This window comes from Tyto alba, unplaced genomic scaffold (assembly GCF_018691265.1).
Source record: "Tyto alba isolate M040663 unplaced genomic scaffold, T.alba_DEE_v4.0 Super-Scaffold_6, whole genome shotgun sequence".
Lineage (NCBI taxonomy): Eukaryota > Metazoa > Chordata > Aves > Strigiformes > Tytonidae > Tyto > Tyto alba.
Genome location: NW_024881327.1, coordinates 641,506 through 666,572, shown reverse-complemented (window position 1 = coordinate 666,572; position 25,067 = coordinate 641,506). Strand labels below are relative to the sequence as shown.

General features: G+C 35.9%; 1 protein-coding gene across 5 annotated transcripts in view; it reads right to left on the bottom strand.

Moving 5' to 3' along the window:
• Positions 1 to 7,069: 7,069 nt before the first annotated feature.
• FBXO8 (F-box protein 8) overlaps positions 7,070 to 25,067 on the bottom strand; it is a 19,255-nt gene continuing 1,257 nt past the window's right edge. For 2 of the 5 annotated variants that reach the window (XM_032989822.2, XM_032989821.2), the window contains exons 2-6: positions 20,027 to 20,366; positions 17,897 to 18,023; positions 10,350 to 10,468; positions 8,551 to 8,747; positions 7,070 to 7,718 (exon numbers count right to left, since the gene is read on the bottom strand). In XM_032989822.2, the coding sequence (XP_032845713.1) occupies positions 7,531 to 7,718; positions 8,551 to 8,747; positions 10,350 to 10,468; positions 17,897 to 18,023; positions 20,027 to 20,355 (960 nt within the window). In that variant the 5' untranslated portion in view covers positions 20,356 to 20,366 and the 3' untranslated portion in view covers positions 7,070 to 7,530. Of the gene's footprint in view, positions 7,719 to 8,550; positions 8,748 to 10,349; positions 10,469 to 17,896; positions 18,024 to 20,026; positions 20,367 to 23,325; positions 23,595 to 25,067 lie in introns of all 5 variants that reach the window. The other 3 variants (XM_032989819.2, XM_032989820.2, XM_042807657.1) reach the window with 2 other exon arrangements.

The following is a 25,067-nucleotide window of genomic DNA, read 5'->3' as shown; positions in this document are numbered from 1 at the left end:
GAGCCAGGATTTTACTAGGGTGTATCTTGTTAGGTGTGTTGTAAGGATAATGCAGATAAGCCTCTCCAAATGTTACCTCATATTCTATGCAAAATTCTGCTTAGTTCAAATAGGTAGTGAACAATTTCTAAAATAGACTAAAGGTCATTAATCCGCATTCATGGAATTAATTTGAGGACAATTTTGGAATAATTATGAAATTGTAGTCATTGACATAAAGCTGTATGGCTGGCAACATGGCTTTCTTTTCTGTTTCTTTTGTATAATAAACCAACTGTCTGTGCTTAAAAAATACCGACACTCACTGAGAGTACATCTTAACTTCTAATTTCCATGGTTTCTGTTATTTAAACAGTGTTAAAAAATAACAGAGTACACTTTATATTTTTAAAATAACAAGACTACACACAGTCCAATGTACTAATTGGGGGGGAAGAAAAGAGTAGGCTGCGAAGGCAGACCCTGCTCAGCCTCGCTGCGGGCAGCTGCGGAGCAGAGCCGACTTGTGGGACAGGGCAGGGAAGCTGTTCTGTTGCTGCAGGAAAGAGGGAGGATGAATTATGAATATGGCTGGGACCAGGTATCCTCTTAGGGAAATCACTAATCTCTCCTCTTCAAAACTTCTGCATCAATCTGCATTAAACCTAGCAAAATTTAGTTTTAATGAAACCTTTACTGAAAAGCCTTATCAAAGAAACTGTTTTCCTTTGGCTTTCCTCTCCTTTTACTCATTCATGTCTTTAGACCCAGACCATAAATCTTGATTTATGTTTAACATTTTAACTTAATATTACTAAATATTACTAGTTTAAAAGAAATCTTAATACATTTCAGAGTCTTTGTGATTTTAAATAAAATTACTTTTTATAGGGAGTCAGCACAATGTCTATCTATGTACCATTTAAATCTTCATATTAGGTCTTTAAGTGCTGTGATTTTCAGTATATGTTATGCAGCACAATGTACATTGTAAACACTTAATACCAAGAAAAGGAAATAATATATTAATACATTTATTTTTAAAAAGCTGAAAAAATATTTTTTAAAAAGTTGATTACTAATCATGTGACTTCTGTATTTTATTACATCTAAACCTTATACATGGGGAAAAAAGATTAAAACTTTTTATCATATGTTTACTGTGACAGATGAATGTTGTGTATACACTGTAAATTTTGCTGCTATGCCAGGGAGAAAAAAACCCCAACAAATGTAGCTTTTGCTACCACAAATCAGAAATGGTCCTATCAAACTTTAGACAGCATGTAACGGTAACAAATACATTTATTGATATAAATTCTTGAGTGGAATATAGAAATAAGAAGTTTCATTTACTGTGAAAAAATGCAGGATCTTGATTGTCACTAAGAAGCACACCAAGAGGTGCACTTCTCTAGCACTTTTAAAGCAGTTCTGTGATTTCCTTGCTTGTTTTGTCATGCATGTGATTAATGCTGCAGAAGGCAAATAAACTTAAGAAGTTCTTCAGTTATAAAAATATATTTCAATTCAATTGCCTTACATGTAATTATGACAATTACTCTGAATTCTGGATGTGAATACAGGGAAAGAACAGTTGTGAAAATCCTTTTTAAAAACGTAAGAAATAGCTAAGATAAAAGTCATGCAAAGAGTACCTGTGGCATGATGCTCCATAAGGAGTATGTTCTGCCTGGTGTAGCAGAGCATACTAGGTCTTTTTCACCATCTAAATCTCTGTGGAGCCTCACAGGATTTTTGGCCCACTGAGTCAGCGGGTAGAACTGATGTATAGAGGGGTCCACAGGAGTGAATGAAAGGTCAGTTTGTTGATACTGGCTTACGTGACTGCAAAATGACTTGTGCAGCACAGGCGGACATATGTTTTCTTGGAAGGGGAAGGCTGCTTTTGAAATTAAATTTCTCTTTTTTTTTTGAAATTAAATTACTCTTTTCAGTTTTTGTGTATTTCAGATGTAAGGAGAATGCAGTGCTCAAACTGTCATCCAACAGAATAAATTTCCACAAGGAAAGTGAAAAAGACAAATCGTAAATAATTTTTAATGTCTACCTTACATTTCAAAAGAATTGCTCATTTTCTTATGTCATGGTTCCATATGAAAAGCATTGCCAACTTGTTAGGCTTTGGCTGTTGGCATACGTGTGCGCACAGATGTGTCTGCCTGGATTCCAGCAGAGCATTCCTTGCCACTCGACAGCCTCTTCGTGTGCGTAGGGCTCAGAGGATGAGAACCTCCTGATGGAATACAGTCAGAAATGAGACAGGTTGCATAGATGGTCTTTGGCCAGGCAAACTTACCTGAACAAGCCTTGATAGTTTTGTTTTGGTTTGCTTTTTTTTTTTTTTTTTTCCCTTTGAAAGAACTTCTCATATGCGTGTACTATAGGATTTCCCATAAAGTTAATAATAAAGGCTACGCCTGCTCTGAAAACTTAAGTTTATAGTGGTATGCACTGTCAAAACCAGACTACTGAAATAACGAATGAAGTTCACTTCCTCAGAATGTGTAAATGTCCTAACTTAAGAGTTAAATTTTCAACAGCTGAAAGACAATACCATTGACATGTACCTGGCACTAATTACTCAGGTTTATTTTTTCCTGGAAAGCTGTTTTGGGCGACAGAGTGGCGTCCGGGTTTCCCAGGTTGTTGTGCTGACAAACTGCAGTGGTGGTAAAGGCAGGGAGCCTGACAAAATCTCATTAATCATTTTAAATTAAATCCAACATTCCTCTCCAACACTGCCAAGAAGAAAGCTAACTTTTACAAATGAATACTCTCTCTGAAAAGAACTGGTATCCTTACCATGTTGCTTTCATATAAATATGCTTGATTTCTGTTATGCACACATCCTCAATAAGTAGTGTTTTCAAGCTTAAAAACAATGCATTTGTTGGATTGCTGGAAATCTGAGAAGTGCTTTTTGCTCATTTCTGTATTACGTGCTATGAATGAGCCACATATCTGAAAATTAGAGCCTCTTCATTCTTTCAATGAATTGTAGTTTTTTTGCGTTTAAAATTATAAAGCAAATACAGAAAGTTCCTTTTTAATGCAAGAATATTTCACATAGAGAATGGAAGTATTCTGTATAAGTATTTTCTAATCCATCTCTTTTCTAAGCTTGTTTATATGAATAAGAAAGGAAAACTGCAAATTTACTAACATCACTGTCAGCAAAAGCACTGAAGTGATGAAGGAGTAATGTGATCTCTGAGGCTTTTTACATAAACATTCATTTCTGTAACCAATCCTAGCTATCTGGTTATGATTTAATTATACACATTGTATGGTAAGTCTTAACTTTTAACATCTGATAAATAATATTAGAAGATCACATAAAATTTTACCTTGCTAAAATCACCATTACATATAGATTATAAAAGTTGCTATATTATTTCTCTTGAAGGCGAAATGAAGCTATACTGTGCCTATGGGAGACACAGGAAATCCTTTAAGTCTGTCCTTTGTCCATTTTAATAGTGCTTTTGAGATTAGAGTGGTGGATTTTGTAATGGCAGCCAACAAGTCATCAGCCTTAATGTTTATTAGTTTTGATACTTACATGAAATATAAGAAAAAAAATCCCAATCCGATATAAGGCAAGTAAATCTGCCTTTTCTAAATACTTAATATTGCTATTTTGACGTTTTAACATGATCAAGTAGGTATACCTCAATTTTGCTTAAGTACTTAAAATAATTTAATACTTGTTTTCTAAAAACAAAACTACAAAAAATGTTAGATTGCACAATGACAACCTTACACAGAGATCAAAACTATTATCACTTCAAAAAAGAGAAATTTCTGCTGATAAATTTGTTTATTTAAAGAACCTTAATAAACTGCAGTATACTGAAGAGGAAATAGTAACATTTATTTGCCCAGCTAGACAGTTTATTTTCCTAAATCTGTATTTTGAAAGTGTTTATAATTTTTCTTTTTCCAGTGTGGGAGGTGGGAAGGAGAACAAATTGTTTTTTTTTTCCTGAACGTGAGTTTTTTGCCCACTTCAGAAGTGGCAAATGTGTCTCTAACTTACAGTTGTCTGAGCTTTTGTATGCTGAAGCAGCTTTGACTTATATTAAAAGCCAGAGCTGTATAAATCTGTTGTTTAGAGTACAGATGGAAGGTGTTCAGAACAGAAATTGTTTTGAGAAAATGTAGTATATCAGATGCTGTCTATAACTAAACCACGTGACTATGTAATATACACCATATTCCCTGAATAAATGCAGTGAGAGCCTCAGAATTTAATACAGGCAAGAATGAGCTGTATTGTGTGACACTTTACATGAACACTGGTACACCCATTTCCTCTACATGAGCAAACAACAGTTGTCCTTCTGTCACATCTGTGTATACTAAAGCTAGCAAAATTTCAGAAATGGCTATTCAGAACACAACTTCAGTGTCTTTTAGGACCAGAATAACTTGTGTTTGCAGGGGGATGGGCTGCAGGCTCATTTCTTCCTCCAGTGCTGCGTACAGTTAGCATAAAGGCAACATCACACGGCCAAATTCAAAGGCCATGCAGTCGTGGCAACACATTAGCACAGGAATCACTTTGCAGTTATGAGTATGATCATGCTCATGTAATTAGGCTTGGGATCCTCTATCTAAGTCTTCTGAAGTGCTTGATCAAGTAGTTATTTCCACCTCACATCATTTAGTGACACTTGGATCAATGAAGTATCACTATTTTCTTTTAAAATGTACATGGAGACACCAATAGTGCATTGAAGATGGTGCCCATAACTTAGGATTTAGAGGGGTTTTGGAGGATGATTAAGAGAATACTTTATTATTCTAACTTTGCAAGAGTATTGTTACACCTGCTTAAGATTTAAGACAGAAAATTGCCTAACTTCATGAAAAGTCTAGATTCTTAAAATGCAAAAAATGACTCTTCTGCCACTCTGGAGAAAGACTCAACCTTCAAAAGAAAAAAGGACAGAAAAAATGTCTAGTCATTTTTTGTTTCTTGGTTACCTCTAAGGGAATTCACACTTGGCACGTTGTATTTGCTGTTTTCTGTTCCACTGCCAGTTAGTAACATAATGTACAGTGCGAATTGGGCACCAACCATCTAACACTGTTCAAAATCCTATTGTAAAGATCAGATGTTCTTATCTGTATGTGATCAGGTTTTTTTCTTTTTCTCTGTTTCCCTGGATTTGTGTTTTATGGAAACTTTATCATCCTGTTTGTAATTTATCTTCTTGGTTGTTACACTGGCCTTGAAACTTTCTAGACTTTGTTAATAGATTTACTCATCTACTCCAGAAAACCCACGTTCTGTCTGCTTCAAGGCTTTGTTCTGTATCTGTTTAAGAATGGGAACTGAGGGTAACTGGATATTAGGAGAAATGCAGATTAACAATTTATACTCTCGTATCAGTGCCAAATGAAAACCTCTATCACTAACGTCAACATAAATAGCAGTCAGAAGAGAATTTGGCCTCACCCTGCATTTGTGGTTTGAGAAGAAAACATTTCCTGGTAAGATTAATTGTAATTTCAAAAGTCACTGAATTCTTAAGCGTGTAACTTCTGAGGAGTGTTTTCTGGAAAGCCATTAGTCAAAGCTCCCCAATGTACTGTATACTCTTTATTTGTGTTTGAGATTAATTGGCCACTGTGGAATGCATCCTTGGGTTTTCTGAGATATATGAAATGACACAGGGTGAAGCAATGTGAAGTTATTCTGAGAGAGGAGAGCAATTTTGTAAGACCTGTCTGGAAGATAGCTGCAATACTGCTGGCTCCTGGCTTTGGCTGTGTGTGCTACACAAATACAAGTTGCATTCATGCTTGATTAAAGGTAGTCTAATAAAAAACATGCAACTTTTTCTGGGCGCATTTTTGCATGCGGACTAGAGCTATAAAGAAAATGTACTAACATTTGAAATAGCAGCAGTAGCTACATTTTTTTTTCCCTGTCATTTATGTAGCCCTTATGTGGACTGTCATTATCATTGCTCTTCTGGTATCCAAGACAGATATAACACCCCCTAGGTGCCAAACGGAAAGCAGCGGTGTGGGCAAAGTGTGTGCCTATGAGGAGTATGACCTGTGTTCAATTCCTGGCTCTGCCACAGGCTTCCTACATAAAAAAGATCAGATTAATCTGTAAAAAAGGACTTAGAATATCTTCCTACCTCATCCCATGGTGTGGTAGGAAAAAAGGATAAATCTGCTTGTTATCATGATGAATCCAGATGCTAGCGATAGCTGAGTATTATGTAAACAAACATAATCAGGAACAGCTCTGATTTCAACATGTTATGTCAATTTAACAAAAGCTTTGCTCTATGACTTATCTGAATGAAAACCAGGCAGCTCCTCATTCAATTCCTGCACATGCACAGCAGTTGCACTGCTAATATTCTACATGTTTCAGAAGATGTTAGACACAACCTGACCCAAACCATTTCTGAAGTATTTTCATAAATCTCCAACTATTTAAAATCTAGCTACATGACAGATTTAGAAAGAGTAATCCAGCATCTGAGTCTGAAATGGCTCCTCAGACCTGCACAGTCACTGCTCGAACCTTGCACAGTCAGTTTTTAACAGCTTTAGCAACGAGTCATCTGGTGTGTATTTGCCTAGGCATTTCCATCACTGACACTTCTAGACCAAGGGAAGCAGCTGAAAGCAGCAACACATTAGCCATCCCTACCACATTCCCTGTTGAGACTTCTCCTCACTTCCCGTGCTGAATAGATGATTGTAGTTGTCCCATGTCCCCAGTAACGCGCCTGCAATAGAGGTTAGCGTGCTCTACGTAAACTGCACTATTTCTGCAGGCCATCCCTGTATGACATCAGGGTTCACCTAAAATAGAGGCTGTAATCTTCCTTAAAACTGAGTGAATAGCAGATTGGCAATATGTTAATTCAAGTTAGTCAATACAGTATTAAATATCAGCTTAGATATTTTACAAGTGTTTTGTCATCTCCTAGAATAAATTTTATTGTAGTATTCAGGACAATGTTTCTCTAACTTATGTATCTGAGGTAGTCAGCATTGTAAAAAAAATGCAAAAGAAAGAAGTACAACGCTATTTTAAGAGATAAAAGGAGAAATTTTAGTTAAAATATTTTACAATAAAATAATTATGATTATAAATCTCTTTAGTTAAATATATACACATTACATGGTATTCTAAAAAGAATGAACTTATTAAAGTTTCAAGCAGATCTAATGCACGAATTCACCACTTTGTCAGCTTAGACTGCACTGTCAGTTTAACATTCGTAAATGGCTGTGTCAGACTAATGGCATTGTTTTGTGCAAAACTAAAAAAATTATGAAAACCAAATCTCCAAATCCTTCCGTTCCCACGGTAAATAGATAGAAAAGGTAGTTTAACACATACACACACTTACACACACAAAATTTGATTGCATACAGAGGTTAGAATGACCAGCACTAAAATAACCCCCATCTCTACAAAATAATTAATTTCTTGAATTGATATAGTTTTTGAAAATTACAAATTTTAAGTGCTAGCAAATTGTGCTTTTAGGCAGCTACATGGCCAATAAGGTAGATGTTGTCATAAAGGTGTCCTACAAAATCTTCACTAATATTCTGTGCAGCTCTTCGTGTATTTCGGATGAATTCCCTCTTTGACATTTTATTCTTCACGTGAGGGCTTGTTAGGTCAATGGAAAGCAGAATCAAAGAGTAACACAGTACGTACACTGCATCTAGACAAGAGAGAATAAATAAAAAAATTTAAAAAGGAAACTGTGATCATTAAAATTATTGTTCCCTGTCCAAGAACTTTCTGGTCTTCATCATCTGGGCTTATAACTATATCTATCTATCTATATATATATATCTATACACACACATATATATAGCAATTCAGAAGGGTATCCCAGTGAAATAAAATTTAATATAGCAGTTTTCAAAGTAATAATGTCAGCACATTGCCAAATGAGCATTTACTCTTCATATTTCTTCATTATCCAAAAGTCACTAAAGGGCTTTATGCACATTCATTTAAACAGATTCTTGAAGTTTTTGTAATCTAAGGCCAACATTCTGCTAAAGCTTATCTTTAAACATGTAAGCAGTCCCACTGCTGAAAACTGGCTCCCCCCCAACCAATTAGAAATGCTTGTTAACTTGAGTGTGGCCCAAAATTCCCTCTCATCTCTGTGGGACTATCCACAAGGTAAAATGTTAAGCGTGTAAGTCTTTGCAAAAGGGAACTTAGAGATAGTACTTAATAGAACTTAAACACAGACAAAAGTGAAGGAAGGATAACATGAAAATAAACCCCTCTATCAGCTAGGTCTAAGAAAAGGATCTGTTTTATCTGTGTTTTTTTTTTTTTGTTTGTTTGTTTGTTTTTTTTTCCTCCCCTGTCTCTCAACCCAAGTGGTATGATGCCCATATACTGAGTCCTCCCCAAGCCATATTTGTATTTTCAGAAATACTTGTTTAGGTGCTGATTTTAAAACTATCATAAACAGTAGCATCATCCAGAAATATAAAGACCGATCCACTGAATCAAAGCTCTTTTTTGCTTACCAGGGCTAAGGCCAAGCTCTCTCATCAAATCAGGGTTACAAGCACAGAATCTGTGAGAGAACTTTGTTATGAGAGTCTCAAGGTACTCCCCACGCTCCTCAGGAGCATGAATGTGTCTGAAGAACTCTCTCAGTGCATTTGGCAAGAACTGATTTCTGAAGTTGTGCAGCGTCACAAGGTCATCCAAAACATCTCGCCTGGTAGAATAAAATCCCACATAATTACAGAAGTTTCTTTTAAGTGTTTAAATATGGAAACATAGGTTTTAAAAGTAACAATGAAAGCTTTAGAATAGTTTGAGATTTGTTTAGCACAAAGATAATATAAACACATGTCCTTCAGACACTTACAATAGTAGCCAAATACTATAAAAATATACATTAATCAGAATTCTGAGTTTCTTTATATGCATATTCAATCATAGTCCACATAGAGGCTTTGCTTCCTTTAAGCTGTCTGACAAAGCGATTAAAAAAAGACAGTAAGGGGAATAGATTCATGTGTGTCACAGATTTTGGTGCCTAAGAGGAAGCTGCTACAGGAGTATCTTGTTAAAACCAGGCTTAAGTTAGATAAAATTTGCTCACAAAACCCTTCAAGTCCATCAGGGTGCGATGCTCTCAAGCATTTTCCACTGAACACAGAAACGTCTAAATGATTCAGAGTAGCCTGCATGAACAGATGTGCAAAAGACATCTGAAGGAAATTTGGAAACAAATTTGAAGTGAACCAAAGAATATTCTCATATGTTTATCCTATTAAACATTTCAGTACTAAGAGGAAAGTTTCAACATTTAGAAACCTAGTTTTTCTTTTTAGTGCCTGATTACACTCTGTTTATGAAGGGAAGATGAATGGCAGTAGGGGGTGCTAATATTAACTTGCAATCTCATCCATTAAATGGCTTTGTATTTTTAAAATTGCCAAAAAACCTGATAATCTGTAGTTTTACAGCACAGGACTGCCAGTGGTGATAACACTGCAGAAAGACTCCTTTTATTCCTTTAGAGGTATAGGCTGAGGAGGATGAGAAGCAGGAGAGGATTCCTGCTAGAAGCGCTGCTGTCCCTCTGCTATTCCTACTTAGGTCAAGTTGTTATTCTCTTCCTCTTTCAACTTCTCTTGAATGTGTTGGTGCTCCTCTTTCCTGATACTGCACTAACCCAACCTGAGGGTATCCTGGCGGGCAAGAGAAAGCATTGTGGAGGCAGAAGAACATGCTACAGCAGGGAGAGGCTGCAGCTCATGCTAGCTCCAAGAGGATGCTCCATTGCATCTTAGGAAGTAGGTGTAACTTCCATCTGAGAAATATCAAGACAACCAAATAATGGTCAAATGATTCAACATTAGTTAAAAAGCTATCATCACTTGGTAAAGTGATAACTGTTTTTTCTGATTAACATCTATACTATATAGGAAAAAAATAAACCTCAAGTCAAAAAAAAAGCAGCAAAATTTCTGTAAAATCTGAATGTCATACAGCACAGATTATCCTGTGCGGTTTAAATGCTCACTGTAACTTTAAAACAATTTATGCCTAGAACTGCAAAAATGTAGAAAAAGCACAGGATTCAAGATTTACTTGTTATAGGTGGTATTTTCCGGTGTTCTTGAAGTGTTACATTCACATAAATACTTCAACTGAGTTAACTATTCAGATTTGGCAGCAGCATTACTTACTTGACTTTTTTTTTTGCATTTTTACATCTTTAAAATTACATCAATACAAGCAAAGCATTGTTGAATGGTGCTGTACATTGAAAATTAATAGGAAACATCTCAAGAGAAATTCAAATTACCTTTCATCAAGGTAGATTCTCAGCTTCTTCCAATTTAGTGTTCTTGTGCAAAAGATAAACTTAGCTATTTCTTTCGGCGAATCATCTAGTATGCCCTTGGACATAAAGTAGTTGACTCCCTGAGATAAAATACATGTTTGTATAAATACGCTTAATTTTCATAGTATGTTTAGGAACAAGTATTGTACTTGGTAATGTAGAGGAATATAACCCTACTAATTAGTTGGTTTGTTTTTCAGAATGATTCCTCTTCCCCTAAATCACATTTCAACATGCATAACAGTCTAAAATTATAAATCAAACGCAAAGAAACAATTTATTGTTCTGGTTGAGATTTTACATATACTCACAGTAGGAAATTTAGAATTATGAACCCCATAACGAGATACCATAATGTGATGGTTCTTTAATAATTTCCTTGGTGTAGACTAGTATTTTGGGTTTTGTATTTTAGTAGTTGTATTTAAAATGCTGCGGGGACCATAACTTTTAATTTCATAACTTTTGTAAATAAGAAAATCTTAGCCATAATGTGTTTAGTCTTTAATATCTTTCATTAAAACATTAATGTTCTCACATGTATATGATGTGTCACATTCAAACAGATGCACCAAATGCATTTGTTTAAATGTGTAATAATGCAAATAAACACAAGCACGCTGATTTCAAAACATAGGTAAATATCAACATATATAAATATGCATACACATAAATAAGAACACTGCCTAACATAAGAAAAAGTTTAAAAAGATAGAACAATTGTATATATTTTATAGTCGTATTATGCTTTCCAGAATTTTCCACACTTTGCCAAGCACATATTTCTTATAGAATACACATGCCAAATGTAATTTAAAAATATTAGAGTGATATTCTGGATTCTTTCTCTTCATTGAAATATCCCAAAGCATAAAAACATTTTCTTTGTGATCTCAGAAATCAAAACCAACCTAATGGATTTTAAAAATGTTCACATTTTTCAACAATATGAATCTAAGCCTGAAAATAACTAAACAACTAGTTTCAATTCAATTTGGCAGGAGCTGGGGGTGGTTCTGAGCATTTGTTACAAAGAAATGTTACAATACTCAAGTACAGTATCACTTGACTATACCATAATGTTGAAGTAATGTAAAATGTGTAGGACTGCATTTCTGCATAGGTTAATGTACCAAGGCCACAACCTAAATCACCTTTAAAACACTACTTAAATCTTTTTTCATAAGTCTTCTGATATCAAGCTTCACAATATTTTGCAAGTCTGTTCTTTTAGTTTACATTACACCTGTAAAGATGTACAGGCAGCTTGTCATTCAGCACGTAAACTAACTTCCCAGTGCTCTTCAATTTTGCTTAAAAAAGAAATAAAGGACTGAGTGCAGGTTTGGAAAGTTGTTTTATGAAGTGGATTAGTAAAGCAAAATCTCATTTATAGCAAGCAAAAAAGAAATTAGAATATGTGCTCAATATAGTGATAACACAATTGAAAAGCCAACAAACACCTGTAATATTATCTAGCTGATTTTACCAATCCATAGTTTTTGCTTATATATTTATAGAAAATAGCAGTTAATCATCATGCCTTTTTGTTGTTGTTGTTAAAAGAATGTTTTATAAAATAAATTATAACAGTTTTATATAGGTAAGATGAAAAAAAAAAAAACCAGCAATTTTAGACTCTGATTTTAAGAAGAATCTTTATTTAGGATCATATTGAAACACGAATTGCAGCTTGTATTTAAGTTTGTCCATAATATGGATGGACAGCATAAAGTTAAATACTTTCTTGAATTAGAGCTTAACTGGAAATTAAAAATTGGAGATTAAAGCGAACATCAACTGCGTATCAGTTCCTCAAGTATTCTGGTAATTTACCTAAGATGAGTGGCAGAACATCTCCTTTATAGATATCCTGACTTAATGAGACCTATGCATTTGCTTCAGTAATAAGCATTAGCTTAAGGTAATACAAACTAAAGCCTGACGAGGAAGTCTTAGTAGTATTCCTGCTACAATTATTTAATAAATACTTCTGCAACATATCCAGAAAACACCTGGCATGTCATAGATGAGACAGCATGAAAATAACACCTAGTTTAAAACAATGGGTTGATTTCCCTGTGGCACTAAATGCTGTAATTTCTTTCATGTATTCGATTTCAACTCAGTGTAGGATCTTTACCAAGTTTTTTCAGTGCCTTCATTCTCTGAATCCCTCTCTCCTCCCACCACACATAATGCTTGACAGTATCTTTCTCTGTGAATGCAGTCTTGTTACTCATTTTATCTCCTTCACAAATACGCATGGTATAAATAAAATATACTTCAGCACATGCCATCATTTTTAGCTGCTTTTTATTTCTTCCTAAGCAACCACAAATACTTTGCAGCAATAGAAACCTGACTTCTCTTTAAAGTTCTTAAAATCTGGCTCACAGCAAATGAAATTTATTGATAAGATTAAGGCATGTCATCAAATCTGCTTTTTGTAACACTGTAAACACTGCCTTGAATCCCTCTCAGAACCCACACTTCAAATAAATCACTTTTGGTAGCTAAAATGGTCACTTGTGGCAGGTATACTAGCAGAAATAAGTAGTTCTACACACTATTAAAATCTATGCTAAGAGTATTTATCAGTCATCTGGTGACTCTCAGGAAACATTTGACTAAAGTCAGGTAGGCAGATCTGTGCCACTGTCAACCAGGTCTGAAGAAGTCTCTGACACTTTGGAAACACTGCAGGATGAGCACATATGATATGCTCTTCTATTTCTGATTTTGTGGAAGAGTAGTTAGGTGAACAGTACAACAGCCAAGATTTCCAGTAGCTCACTGTCTAACCTGTATGAGAAGCCTGCTTGTCACTATAAGGCTCTTAGCATTAGAGAGTTAGAAAAGAAGCCTTAAGCATACCTTGCCTCTGTGGCAAGAATGTTACCACTGAATTTCAGACAGCTCTGGATAAAATCTTAAGGTATGAAAGTGTTGATTATATATGAAAATCACAATCATAACTATAGACTAGTAGCAACAACAAAAGCCATTTATTGAATTCAATCCATCATGTTTTATACTTGCTCCTTTTTTTCCAGTCACACAATGCTTGTTTTGCCAACCTATTCTATTATAGCACTGACCTTCCTTGCTTGCTTTTTACCTGTTCCCAAGGGCCTTTCCATTCATTTATATCCACACAGGATATCTAAAATTTAAAAGCTTTCTTGTTTCAGTACTGGTTTCATTTCTGCATTGATTTTCTTCTCTGCTAAGAGTACTGTCAGAACATTTCAGTACAACAGTCAACATTAAAACTTCTGTAGTTGCCTTTGCCATCTCTGTCTCAATATGCACACAAAACAAACCAAACATGTTCTAAGTTAACAGCACAGAAATTTTGGAATCGGTGTTTTTCTACACATGTACATGATTTTTCAGTATTTAAATAGAACTGTCTGCAAAGACAGAGTCGGGAGACAATGAAGCTTTTTACCTAATACTTATTTAAAAGTAGTGCATCAAAATATATGACATACATTTGTCAATAAAGACAAATTTTACTTGATATTTGAAATTTCAAGTTTCACATAAATGGCTGTATACATGCTCTATTTGTTTAGCTTAAACAGTTTTAACAGGTGACTAAGGAAATCACTAGTAGTATATTAACGTTAACATTTTTAGGTGATTTGTAATTCCGTGAGGTATGCTTTTACATTCTGGTAGAATTAGATAAGTAGCAACATACAATGTTGATTTCTTTCTAGTCTGCACTGTATTAAAAAAAGATGATTTTGATCACTAGCCAAATGAAAACATTCTTAAATGAAAGCTTAAAAAAATATGATTTCAACTTTAAATATTAGCTTAATTACTCAGATAAATTCTTTGAGGGTAGTGACTTATTTTATTCTGTATATATAGTATCTGGCATAGTAGGGCCTCAATTTCTAATTCTAGGTAACACTAACATTATTGTTAAATAACAGTTAGACATGTATGGTGGTATTATCCCCATTTTTCCAGGGAAATGCAGTATCTTAATATATATTATGGCGCATCTTCTGGAACAAAATGCAGAGCACTGATATTTTCTAATAGAAATTTTTAAGATTCTTTTCCTAAGTTACGAATCAAGTCATTTGGTGACAAATGTGGACACAATATAGAACATATTTTTCAAACAGCATCTCTTTCACTGTATGTCTTTAAAATACAGTCTCAGTGGTACACTTATGATGGCAGAAATCACAAGTAGAATGTAGAAATGTTGTTCATGTTACACAGAATCTGTAACTGTAATTTACAAGATTAAAGTTCTCTGACTCCACTGTAGAGTTTTCAAAATGTTTCAGCTGTGTGCTCCATTCCAACCTTTCAGATAGATCACACAAAGAACTTCTTCCCTCTACAACATACACATATTTTTAATATTCTTACGACGGATAAATCAATGCATCTAAAAACTGGCTTGCTCAGTATATCACTATGAAATAGAGTAAGTTTTCAAGAAATTTGGTTAGAAATATACAGCACAGTAAATATTAGATCATCTTCAGATTATTAATAATTAAAAGTCAAGTAAGGTAGCTTTATGCAAGTGGCTAACAACTGATTTATAATCAAGAAAAGGTCAGAAAACTGATCTCCCTGGCAAAAACTAAAGGCAGTTGGTAACGAATGAGACAATTAGAAGAGTGGAAAGCTGGGCTTGGTATAAGCACTGTCTTACTGTACTTTATTGTTATTATGCTATATAAAGGAAATCCTGACCTCACTGAAGTCTGAGAGTTTCGGTACAGTCCAGATTCCAATAGATTGACAAAAACAAAAGCTATTAAGCAGAACCAGTTAGAATCATTATCATTAAGAGTGAAACAAAAATTAGATCTTCCCCTCCTGACCAAAAGATTCTCCTTTCCACCTTCAGTTCCAATTTTAACTACATAAACTCGACAAAATATTTTGTAGGGAATTAAAAACAGTATACAGAACAGTGGGAAATAACTTCCAGTTGCTTACAAATTCTGAGTCATAAGCGTATGAGATATGAAACAAGCTCTGCGTGAGAAACATTTCACGTATACCATACACTCTTTAGAATAAAATACAGCAGAGACCATGTAGGCAGATTAAACAACATAATCTTCATATTCAAGTGTTAATACTAACACTAAACCACATCCTCTCCCAAAGAAACAAAAACTCAAATCTTGGCTACAATGGTGCTGCCATACGAAAACAAAACAAAACAACAACCAAAAAAAAATAAAGAAAAAAAAAAGAAAAACCAAACATCCAAACATGCACTGGAGTGTTTTTATTTTCAGGTTACGTGTAATGTGATTAGACACATCCTTTCAGCAGAATGTGAGCACCTGCTATGAATTATGCAAGCTCATGCACACAATCAATACATTAAGTTGCAGCAGATATCACAACACCATGCACACAACAATGGCTAACCAGAGAATCCTACCACAAAGTGTGTAGATGCTCTTCCCTACCCCGTGAGCCACCGCTAGCTCTGGAGCTGTTGCTGTGGAGCCTGGTTACCCATTTTCATGACATGGGCGGTGTCCTTTGGAGAATCTTGCTCCTGTGGCTGTAAGTATTCCTATTTTTATAGTAATTTGATCAGGTCTGTTATCAAATGTAAAGCAGAGTTTGGCAGGAAATTCGGAGACGCAATTTGCAATAGTGGAATGTCATATCATATGTTCCAGTCACAGTGTCCTTATTAATAATAATTCTGCCAATATCACAGTTGTAAACAATAAAAGCAATAGTATTTATGAATTCTCCTGAAACTCAGGCCCTGAATGATTCCTACCAGGCTATGGTGCTCCACAGGGAGAGAGGAACAGAAACCCTTGGGAGATAGAGGGTCTCATCTCTCGCTAGACCTGAAGCAGACTGTACTACCATTGTACAAGATAAACATAATGAACCCAGAAGTAATAAGTGTAGCATAATAAATTTAATACCTAATTTAGGTATACTATAAGGTAGCTCTAATTTGCAGATCTTTATTTCCTTTAAAAACAATTTTTTATTAGTGCCTTTTGTGAAGGTTCCAAATGCTTTAAACCTACCAAAATTACTTTAAATTAGGTTGGAATATAACAGCATATTATAAACTAAGATACTAAGTGAAAAATTATGTTACACCAAATTGAAAGACAAAGAAAAATTTGGGTGAACAAAGCTGTTACCAATTAAAACTTGATATATTCTTGAAGACACATTTAAGTTAGCTAAATATTGCATTTCAGTTGAAAAGCTTTACATTTATTACTAAATTCACTAAAATCCTGCTGAGTCAATGCTGATCACTCAGGTGGAAAGGTGCTGATAAGACGTCTCAGCACTGTGTATCACAGTTCAAGGCAGAGCTCTACCAGAGAAATTACAAAATACTGTAACTTGTGACTAATACAAGTAGTGGGTTTCTTTATCAAGCAGAATATGAGATAAAGCAAGAATTTAAACAAAATCACATTATTGTAATGATTCATATGACTGCTTTATTTATTTCACCCATGGTCACAAGTTCATGTTTTCTGTATCGTATCAGCAGAGTGAACTATTTGCTCCTAGAAGTATATCTTTTCATGTCTCTTAATCCTTTTCCTACTTCAGATTTATTCAATTACCACTTCCCTGTGTATGTATAAATATATATAGGAAGTTAACACTACTTTTTGTTCAGCACTGTGTACCTTCTTTTCCTAGGAAATATTGAAGGGGGAGCCTGGTTTTGTACACAAAAGACTCTTTTTGTCACTCGGGTGTTAACTGAGTATCTCCCAGGCAAGACCTGTATACTCTCAAACTCTTTTCTTCTTTGAAAGGTGACAGAGTGAAAGGAGAAACTGACTTTTCCAGTTAGTTACATTAATACATGGAAATCTTTTAGCTTGACATGGGGTAATTTTTGAAAATAAATATATGTTGCTATACACTATAAAGAAATATTATGTTTATATATAACAAACATCCACAGAAATCAAATCAAACTGAACTTTTCGACAGTTCAGCAGTACATCTTTTTCATAACATTTCAATATTTGCTCCTTGATAGTGGAAATTGGAAATATTTAAAAATCCCTTACAAGAAACCATAATTGTCATAGGAGTAACTGGTGTTACTTTATGCCTCATCCTGCTTTAACTGACATGTCCCACTCATACTTTACAGAAGCATTTTAGCATTTTAATTTATGTAAGCATATTATTATCCTTTTTAAATCCACCACTGTCTTCAGTTAGGATCTCTGCCTTGCTCCTCAGTCAATATGTGGTTATGAATTTCTGGCATCCATATATAAGACTGCTATACAGAGCACTTCAGAGGCAAGCCATGTCAATGATGTGCACAGGTATCATACGCAAAAAAAGATCAGTCTAGGGCTGTAACTTAGTATTAACCATTCCTACAGTAAAACAAACACCTATTAAAACTTGGCTTTTAATATGACTACAATTATAAAACAACAATCACAATTCTTTTAACTGTTTATTACTGTCAGCAACAGTTCACTTACCTCATCAGGGTTGGCATTAAAGGTGAGACTGCCCTCATCTAGCTGCATATACAATTTTCTAAAAGAAAATCCTAGAGGCGGATTCTTATTGTATATAGAACAGTGACCCCAAGTGGATTTGCACAACCTATGAAAACAGAATTAATCTATTATCAAAATTGCTTTCTGTATTTCATGTATTTTACAGAAGCAAAATGTAATCAACGCTACAAAGCCAAATAAACTACAGGAAAAGTTAGAAATAGGTTGCTTGTAACACTTAGTTATTAAGCCTTTTGCATGTGTGTTGCTGAAGTCATCAATTATTTGATTAATGTTTTCTCACACAGGTTTTGGTGTATTTGAGTGCAATTCCAAAACATATTCCAGTAGGCGGCATCCAAATGCCATCCACATGGCTGAGATCTTCGGCATGCCTACTATCCGAACACTGGATAACTGCGACAAGTTGTTCCACAGCAGAATGACAGATTAAAAAAAAAAAAAAGTGTTTCTTTTCTTGTGCTCTGGTTGTATAGTGAGTGGAACACCACATCTACACAAAATTATGCCATTAACTCACCACTTTCCCACCTGACTGTCCTTTTTCCAGTCTTGACCTGTACTACTTGATCCAGCCCCATCCCTCTGTTTCTGTCCCTCATCTCAGTCTTCTTGATGACACCATCAGAAATTCCCTTAAACTGGCACATTCTAGGCACTCCATTTGTTATCTAGATTCCTTATTGAACTGGTAGCTCTGCTTTAACACGTTTTGCAAATAGCTGGGCACAATGCTTAGACCCAGCAGGTATCCACTGACAACATGGGAGAGACTTTGTTTTCAGTTCAGGAACCTGGGTCTTATTTGGATTGAGTTCAGAACTGGAGCCACAGGATTTACCACAGCTTAAACTCAAACATACCCAATGCATGTGAAATACTGAAGACAAAGATGTCTACAGAGATTATGCAAATTGATATTTCTATTAATTTGCTAAATCAGGACACATTTACACTACCAAACTATATACTTTGAACTGAGTATTATTTGGGAAGATTTCACTAAAAATGATTGAGCTACCTCCCAGGATGAACTCTGAGGAACACACGTATTTTTTCCCCCTGTATGTTAAGACAATATACTACATACAATTAAGAAGCTCTAGTATCTTCGAGCTTTGGTCCAGGGAATTTCTTTGTATTTAGCGTGGTTTTGATACCAAGAACAAAGTACAATACAACACATACTGAGATACATAAACTTAGAAGCTTAGCAGGTTCTTCCCTAAAATTTGTATTTCCTGCCAAGAGACAACATTCAACAACAGCAGAACAATCGTGACTAAAAAGTTATAATTGCATTATCTTATAGCTGAGTTTGTGAAGCATGATAGGAAGTGAAGCTGACAGGAAAAGAAACAGATGAGGGAAGGAAGAGATGTAGAGCACAATGAAAGGAAAACAACAGGACCTGAACAACCACCCAGATATAACAGTAACACTACTTACTGTCTGTTAAGGGGTAAGAATATGTTGTGAAAGAAGCTACATGTTGAACATCTACTCTAAAGATAAGCATGATTTCATGAGTCTTTCCTAGTGTTGTAAAACATCAAATATCAAAGAAAATATTTTAAATTAAATTTTGATCTTACATTATTTTATTTGATAGAACACTCCTTTATTTATTTCCTGGACATACAAACTCTGCATACATTATATAAATGTGTTTCAGCTGTTAGACTGCAGAAATTCCACTCGACACATGTGCAGAACTGACCTTCTCCTTCCCCTTTTCACCACCATCTTCCATAAAACATACACTTAAGATGCTCTAAGACAAGTATAATAGCTGAGTCCTCAACCCTTTCTACCTGGAGCTTCAGCTGAATAGGTTTGCTTCCTCAAGCTAGGTATCTGTTTGAAGTTCAGAGAAGTAATAATACATACATTTGAGATGTGCTTTGAGCTAGTACAAAAGTGAAAACAACGCCTTGGTTTTGTTCCCATGATATATCAAACAATATTCATGTTTCTCCTATGCGAAATCTCAGCCATTGCTAAAGGTTAAAATGACAAAAAACGCATATTGAGACAAATTAAAAATCCAGTAATTATTTTGACTCTATCCAGGTGATTTTTGCTTACCCTTGCCAGAGAAGCTCATCATTAGCAAGATCCTGCCAGACGCATGAAGCTAGACAGAGATCAGTTGCATTCAGGTATGACAAGATGGTAAAACTAAGCTCTGGTGGCAGCATTTCCAGGTTAATGAATCCTTCCTGTTCTTTAGATTTTCTTGTCTTCAACAGGTGGTAGATATCAATGCCTCCTTGGGCTTGTTTGCGATGGCTGGTATTGGAAACACTGTTAGTAGCTATCCTCCTACCATGATCTCTGGTAAGATAGCCTTGTCCACTGTATCCTTGGTGTTGCAGCTGCTGGTTCCTAGCAACTCTCCAGAGTCCCTGACCCATCTGTGAGCCTGCTGGACATAAAATCCAAATTAAATGTTGACAGTTATTTATAAATATTTGTAAGACAGATTCAGCACACACTGGAAAAATAAAATTGTAGGACTGATCTGAATAGGAAAAAAAGTGATTTTTTATCAAAGTTATGCTGTCAATGTAATCTGTCTCCAATGAAGCAACTGAATAAATACTGAAAACAAAAACCATAAAAAAAGCAGAAGATTTTTTTCAAACACTTATATGCTTGAAGAGTTACAAAATTAACGATAAGCTTCTGCAAACAGTACCAAACATAATCTATGTCCTATGCAATTTAAAAAGCCTTAACCATCAGAACATTTAGAATTATCTTCAGAGTTCCCTTAAAATTTAACAGAAATAGCTTATTTAGAGTCAATGAAGTGCTATAAAATGTAAGAAGAAACAAAAGTGTCCTGAGTAGTGGGTGGTACACAAAATTAGGCTGTGACTGACATTAAGACAAAGCTTAATGACTTCAATGATAATGCATTAAGGATTCAGTTTCTTGTTTCTGAGCACCCAATATATCTTTTCAAGCTTTCTTGCACAGTAGCATAAAAACTTCAAGATACGACTTCTATATCTTACCTATCACTGTGTTATTTTTTTGGTCAAACATCGCTGCAGATGGTAATAAAGAGAACAAATACTGAATGTTGGTCAGTTATCAAGATTTCTCAATGCCACAACTCAAATTTCAGAAAACATCCATATTTACACCAAGAAGAAAAATTACTGTATGATAAATCATACTAAATCAGTATGTGAATATTGTCTTAATCCCATCACAAGTTGTATATATATGGTGATCCATCTTATTTTTTAACCTTTGCTATGATGACAGCTCACTAAAGTGATCATATTAGTAATACGCAGTCTCTCGATGCTGACTTTCAAGAAAGAAACACTTATGGCCTGATCTGGTAGGATCTCATGTGCATCTAAAATGATGTATATTCCATTAGCATGGGGAAGTAAAAATGGGGCTTTAACAGTGTTAAAGGTTGGACACGAATGGAAACTGTTCTCATAAGCAGAAATAAGAGAGTGGTTATGGAAGGAAAATGAAGAAATTGGAAATTACAGACAAAAAAAAAAAAAAAAAAAAAAGCATAACCAAGATGGAAATAGACAAAAGCGAGGCTCAGCCAGCTGATGAAGCAGTTATCTACACAAGCATCCATTCAGGGGAAGTTCAAGAATTCATTTCTAGATAAGGCCACAGTTGTGAAGAAACTGTAGCCACATACATTATATTCAATCTAGTCATATTCAAGATTTTACATAAATTCATGACTATTTTTATTCTCATTTCTTGTACAGTTACATATTTAGCTTATTTTTTTTATCATATAGAGGCAGGTTAAACCATAATCAACTGCTGCAATTATCAGGAAAAATTAAAAAAAAAAAGCCTAATGAGTTACACCATAAATAGGTGTTGCGGTTTGAGCCTGGTTGGCAGCCAACCACCGCACAGCCACTCTCTCTCCCTTCTCTTCCAGCAATAAGAAGGGACAGAGAGCCAGGCTTGGGGTTTGAGATAGAACTGGGATGGGGAAGAAAAAAAAAAAAAAAAAAAAAAAAAAAAAAAAAAAATATCACCCTTTATGGTCACGAGCAAAAGGCAGACTCGTTAGGGGAAGAAAAAGCCCATACATTTATTACAGACACTAACAACACATAACAGAGTAGGACAGTGAGAAGCATTGCCACATCTTGAGAACACCTTCCCCCCATCCCTCCCTTCTTCCCAGGCTCAGCTCTGCTCCTGATATCTCTACCTCCTCCCCCAGTGGCGCAGGGGCAGGGAATGGGGGGGTGCAGTCAGTGCTGCTGCTTCTTCCATCTTGAGTTGGGGGGGAAATTCTGGAACTTGTTCCCCCCTGCTCCATTGTGGTCCCCTTCTCACAGGAGACAGTCCTCCACAAACTTTCTCCAGCTGGAGTCCCTCCCACCGGCCGCAGCGTTCCCCACACTGCTCCGTCATGGGTCACCAACTTTCTCTGACTTGATTCCCTCCCACGGCTGCAGCCCTTCCCGAGCTGCTCCGGCGTGGGACACCCCCGCATGCTGCAATCCTCCCAGCGCTGAATTACAGCAGCGGGGCTGCCTTTTCCAAGACCTCGGCCTTCTTTGGGCACAGAACCTTGATCAACCAGGCGAAACGAAACACAGGCCATAAATCAGTGTCTGCTCCACCGTAGATCTCCATGGGTGGCGGGGGGGGCTGCCCTGCCGTCTCCCCACAGGATACAGGAGGGTCTCTGCTCCGGCACACCTCCCCCCTCCTTTCTTCCTCCGTTCCTCCACTGACCTTGGTGTTCACGCAGCTGCCCCAACTCCTCCTCACCAGTCCCACTGCTCATCACCATGTCCCTTCTTAAATACGTTATCGCAGAGGTGCAGCCGATTGGCTCAGTTTCCCAAACAGAAGTGGAGCTGACGTGGAGCTGGGGGAGCTTCGAGAAGCTTCTCACAGGGGGCCGCCCCGATAGCCCCCTCCCTGCCACCAAAAAACCCCACCACTCACTCAACCCAGGACAGCAGGATATACAACTGGCTGCAAGAATGTATGTATAAAGAAGGCATTCTCATCTTCTTGAGACCAGAATACATTTTTTAAAAGTCCTGTTACCATTAAAGCTGCTCCATGACAGGAACCTATACCACAATCTGCCATTTAAAAAGTGGCAACACAAGGATGAGCAGACTGATGAAAGTGGGCCTTGGTAATTTATGCTGGTGTTTTCAATTAATTTATGGATCTTCTAGCTGTAAATAGAATGTATTTCTTCACAAGATGAAGAACTCTGCCTTTATTTTTCACTGCCTAGCTAGATTAAAGTAAAGAGTTAGTAACTTTTTTTAAAGAGACATTCCCAGAGCTGCAATTGCTCAGTGCCACCTTTTTCTGAACTAAGTCTCTCCAAGGAAAAGGAAGTTACTAACCTTCATCCCAAAGGAAGATCACCAAGCACTGTTAGAACAGAATCTAGAGCTATTAAATGAATCAGCAGTAGGTGTACCACAATTGGCATTTGGGACTACAGGTATAAACCCATCAAGTGCTCCTGCCGCCCCAACTCCAGCTGGTGCTGCTGTTGACCCTGCTGAGCAGGCAGAGCCTGCAGTGATTTGCAGTGAAGAACCAAGCTAAAAAACAGTTCCTGTGGGTAGGCACTAACAGCCCAGGGCTGGAAGGAGGAGATGAGACTTTCCTAAGGGATGAAAAGAGCAGATAAGGAATATTACTGAGCAAATACAGTATTTCAAAAAGGGCTACTATCACGATGCTAGAGGATTCAATTAAGATAAAGTTCCCATTTTGCTAGGCACATTATATGAGTTTGTTAATTACTTACAGTACTTAGTAAACAGATATCTCTAGATATCTTGGGAGGCTACAACCAATTCTTGACCTTAGCCCTGTGAGTAAATTGAACATTGCCAACAAGGCATTACGCTTTCAAATATGCAGATGACAAATTTAGAGGCTGTGTTCACTCCTGGAAGATAGCAGATGATCTGAATGACTGAATAATAATGATCTTTCAATTCAATTCTGTAAAAAATTTAGGATTTTGGATTTTGAAAGAGGTAAATGTATACATGCACATGTAGTTGTAACTCAAAGATAAACTGCATGTTTTCTCAGTGTTGCTCTTCATGTAAAAAAAAAAAAGTAATTTCTGACTGAAAATATAGCATTGACTCAAAATGACAAAATAGCCAAACAGTAAATACTAGTCTCAGGGACAGAGAGAACCAGGAGTGAGGGGTTGTAATTCCTCATCATTATTTCAAGTCCTTAACCACTAAAGCAGTATAAATCAGCAAGAAAAAATGTGACAATGTTGTAATATTAAGCCTTAAATTTTACAAAAGATGAAATGGGAGACCCTATTTATGTAAACTGTGTATGTCAAGTAGAAAGGTAAGTTCTGTTAATTGCAGAAATCTGTTTGCTGAGGTAACTTTTTGTAAGACAAATTAAGGAATTTATTTTGCTAGTATTTTTCTCATCGTTTCTGACATTAGTTTACATCACTGTAACAAAACCACATTTCTATACACATTTGTCAACTCCCAAATTTTAAACATCTTCTGAAAATGCTAATTATTTGCGCATAGTTTAAATAAAAGAGAAAAAAAAGGACTAACAGGAAATTCAAGGCTCTGAAGATCATTAGGAATTGTATTGTGACATGTTTCATAATCATAATATACCAGGAAGATGAGAAAGACCAGCAGCATTATCAGAAACAGTTCACAGAAAGGCCGTGCTCAGTCAATTATCAAGTGAACTTTAAGCTATCAGGTAAGCATCTGGCAATTTTATAATAGCTTTCAAGCTTCTTCCAAGTGAGATTATCTTTCTGTTCTATATGCATTACTTGCAAAGAATTTGGTAGTGGTCACAGAGGGCCAAGTTCTCCTACTTAGCCCTAAATCAAATATCCAAATTTTAGTTGCTAGTTTAATATCTTTATTGAAATATTAAGCTAGAAGTTACTGTTCACAAAATATGTTCTACTGAGGAATACTGAGCTAACATGAAAATCAGCAGTTCTTGATGGACCTCATGGGGTTGTTCTCCCCACACAAAAGCTAATTGCTATACATCACCAACAACATAATTATTTTTAAATTATTTAACACTAGAAAGAGGTTCTGAGACAAAAAAAAAAAAA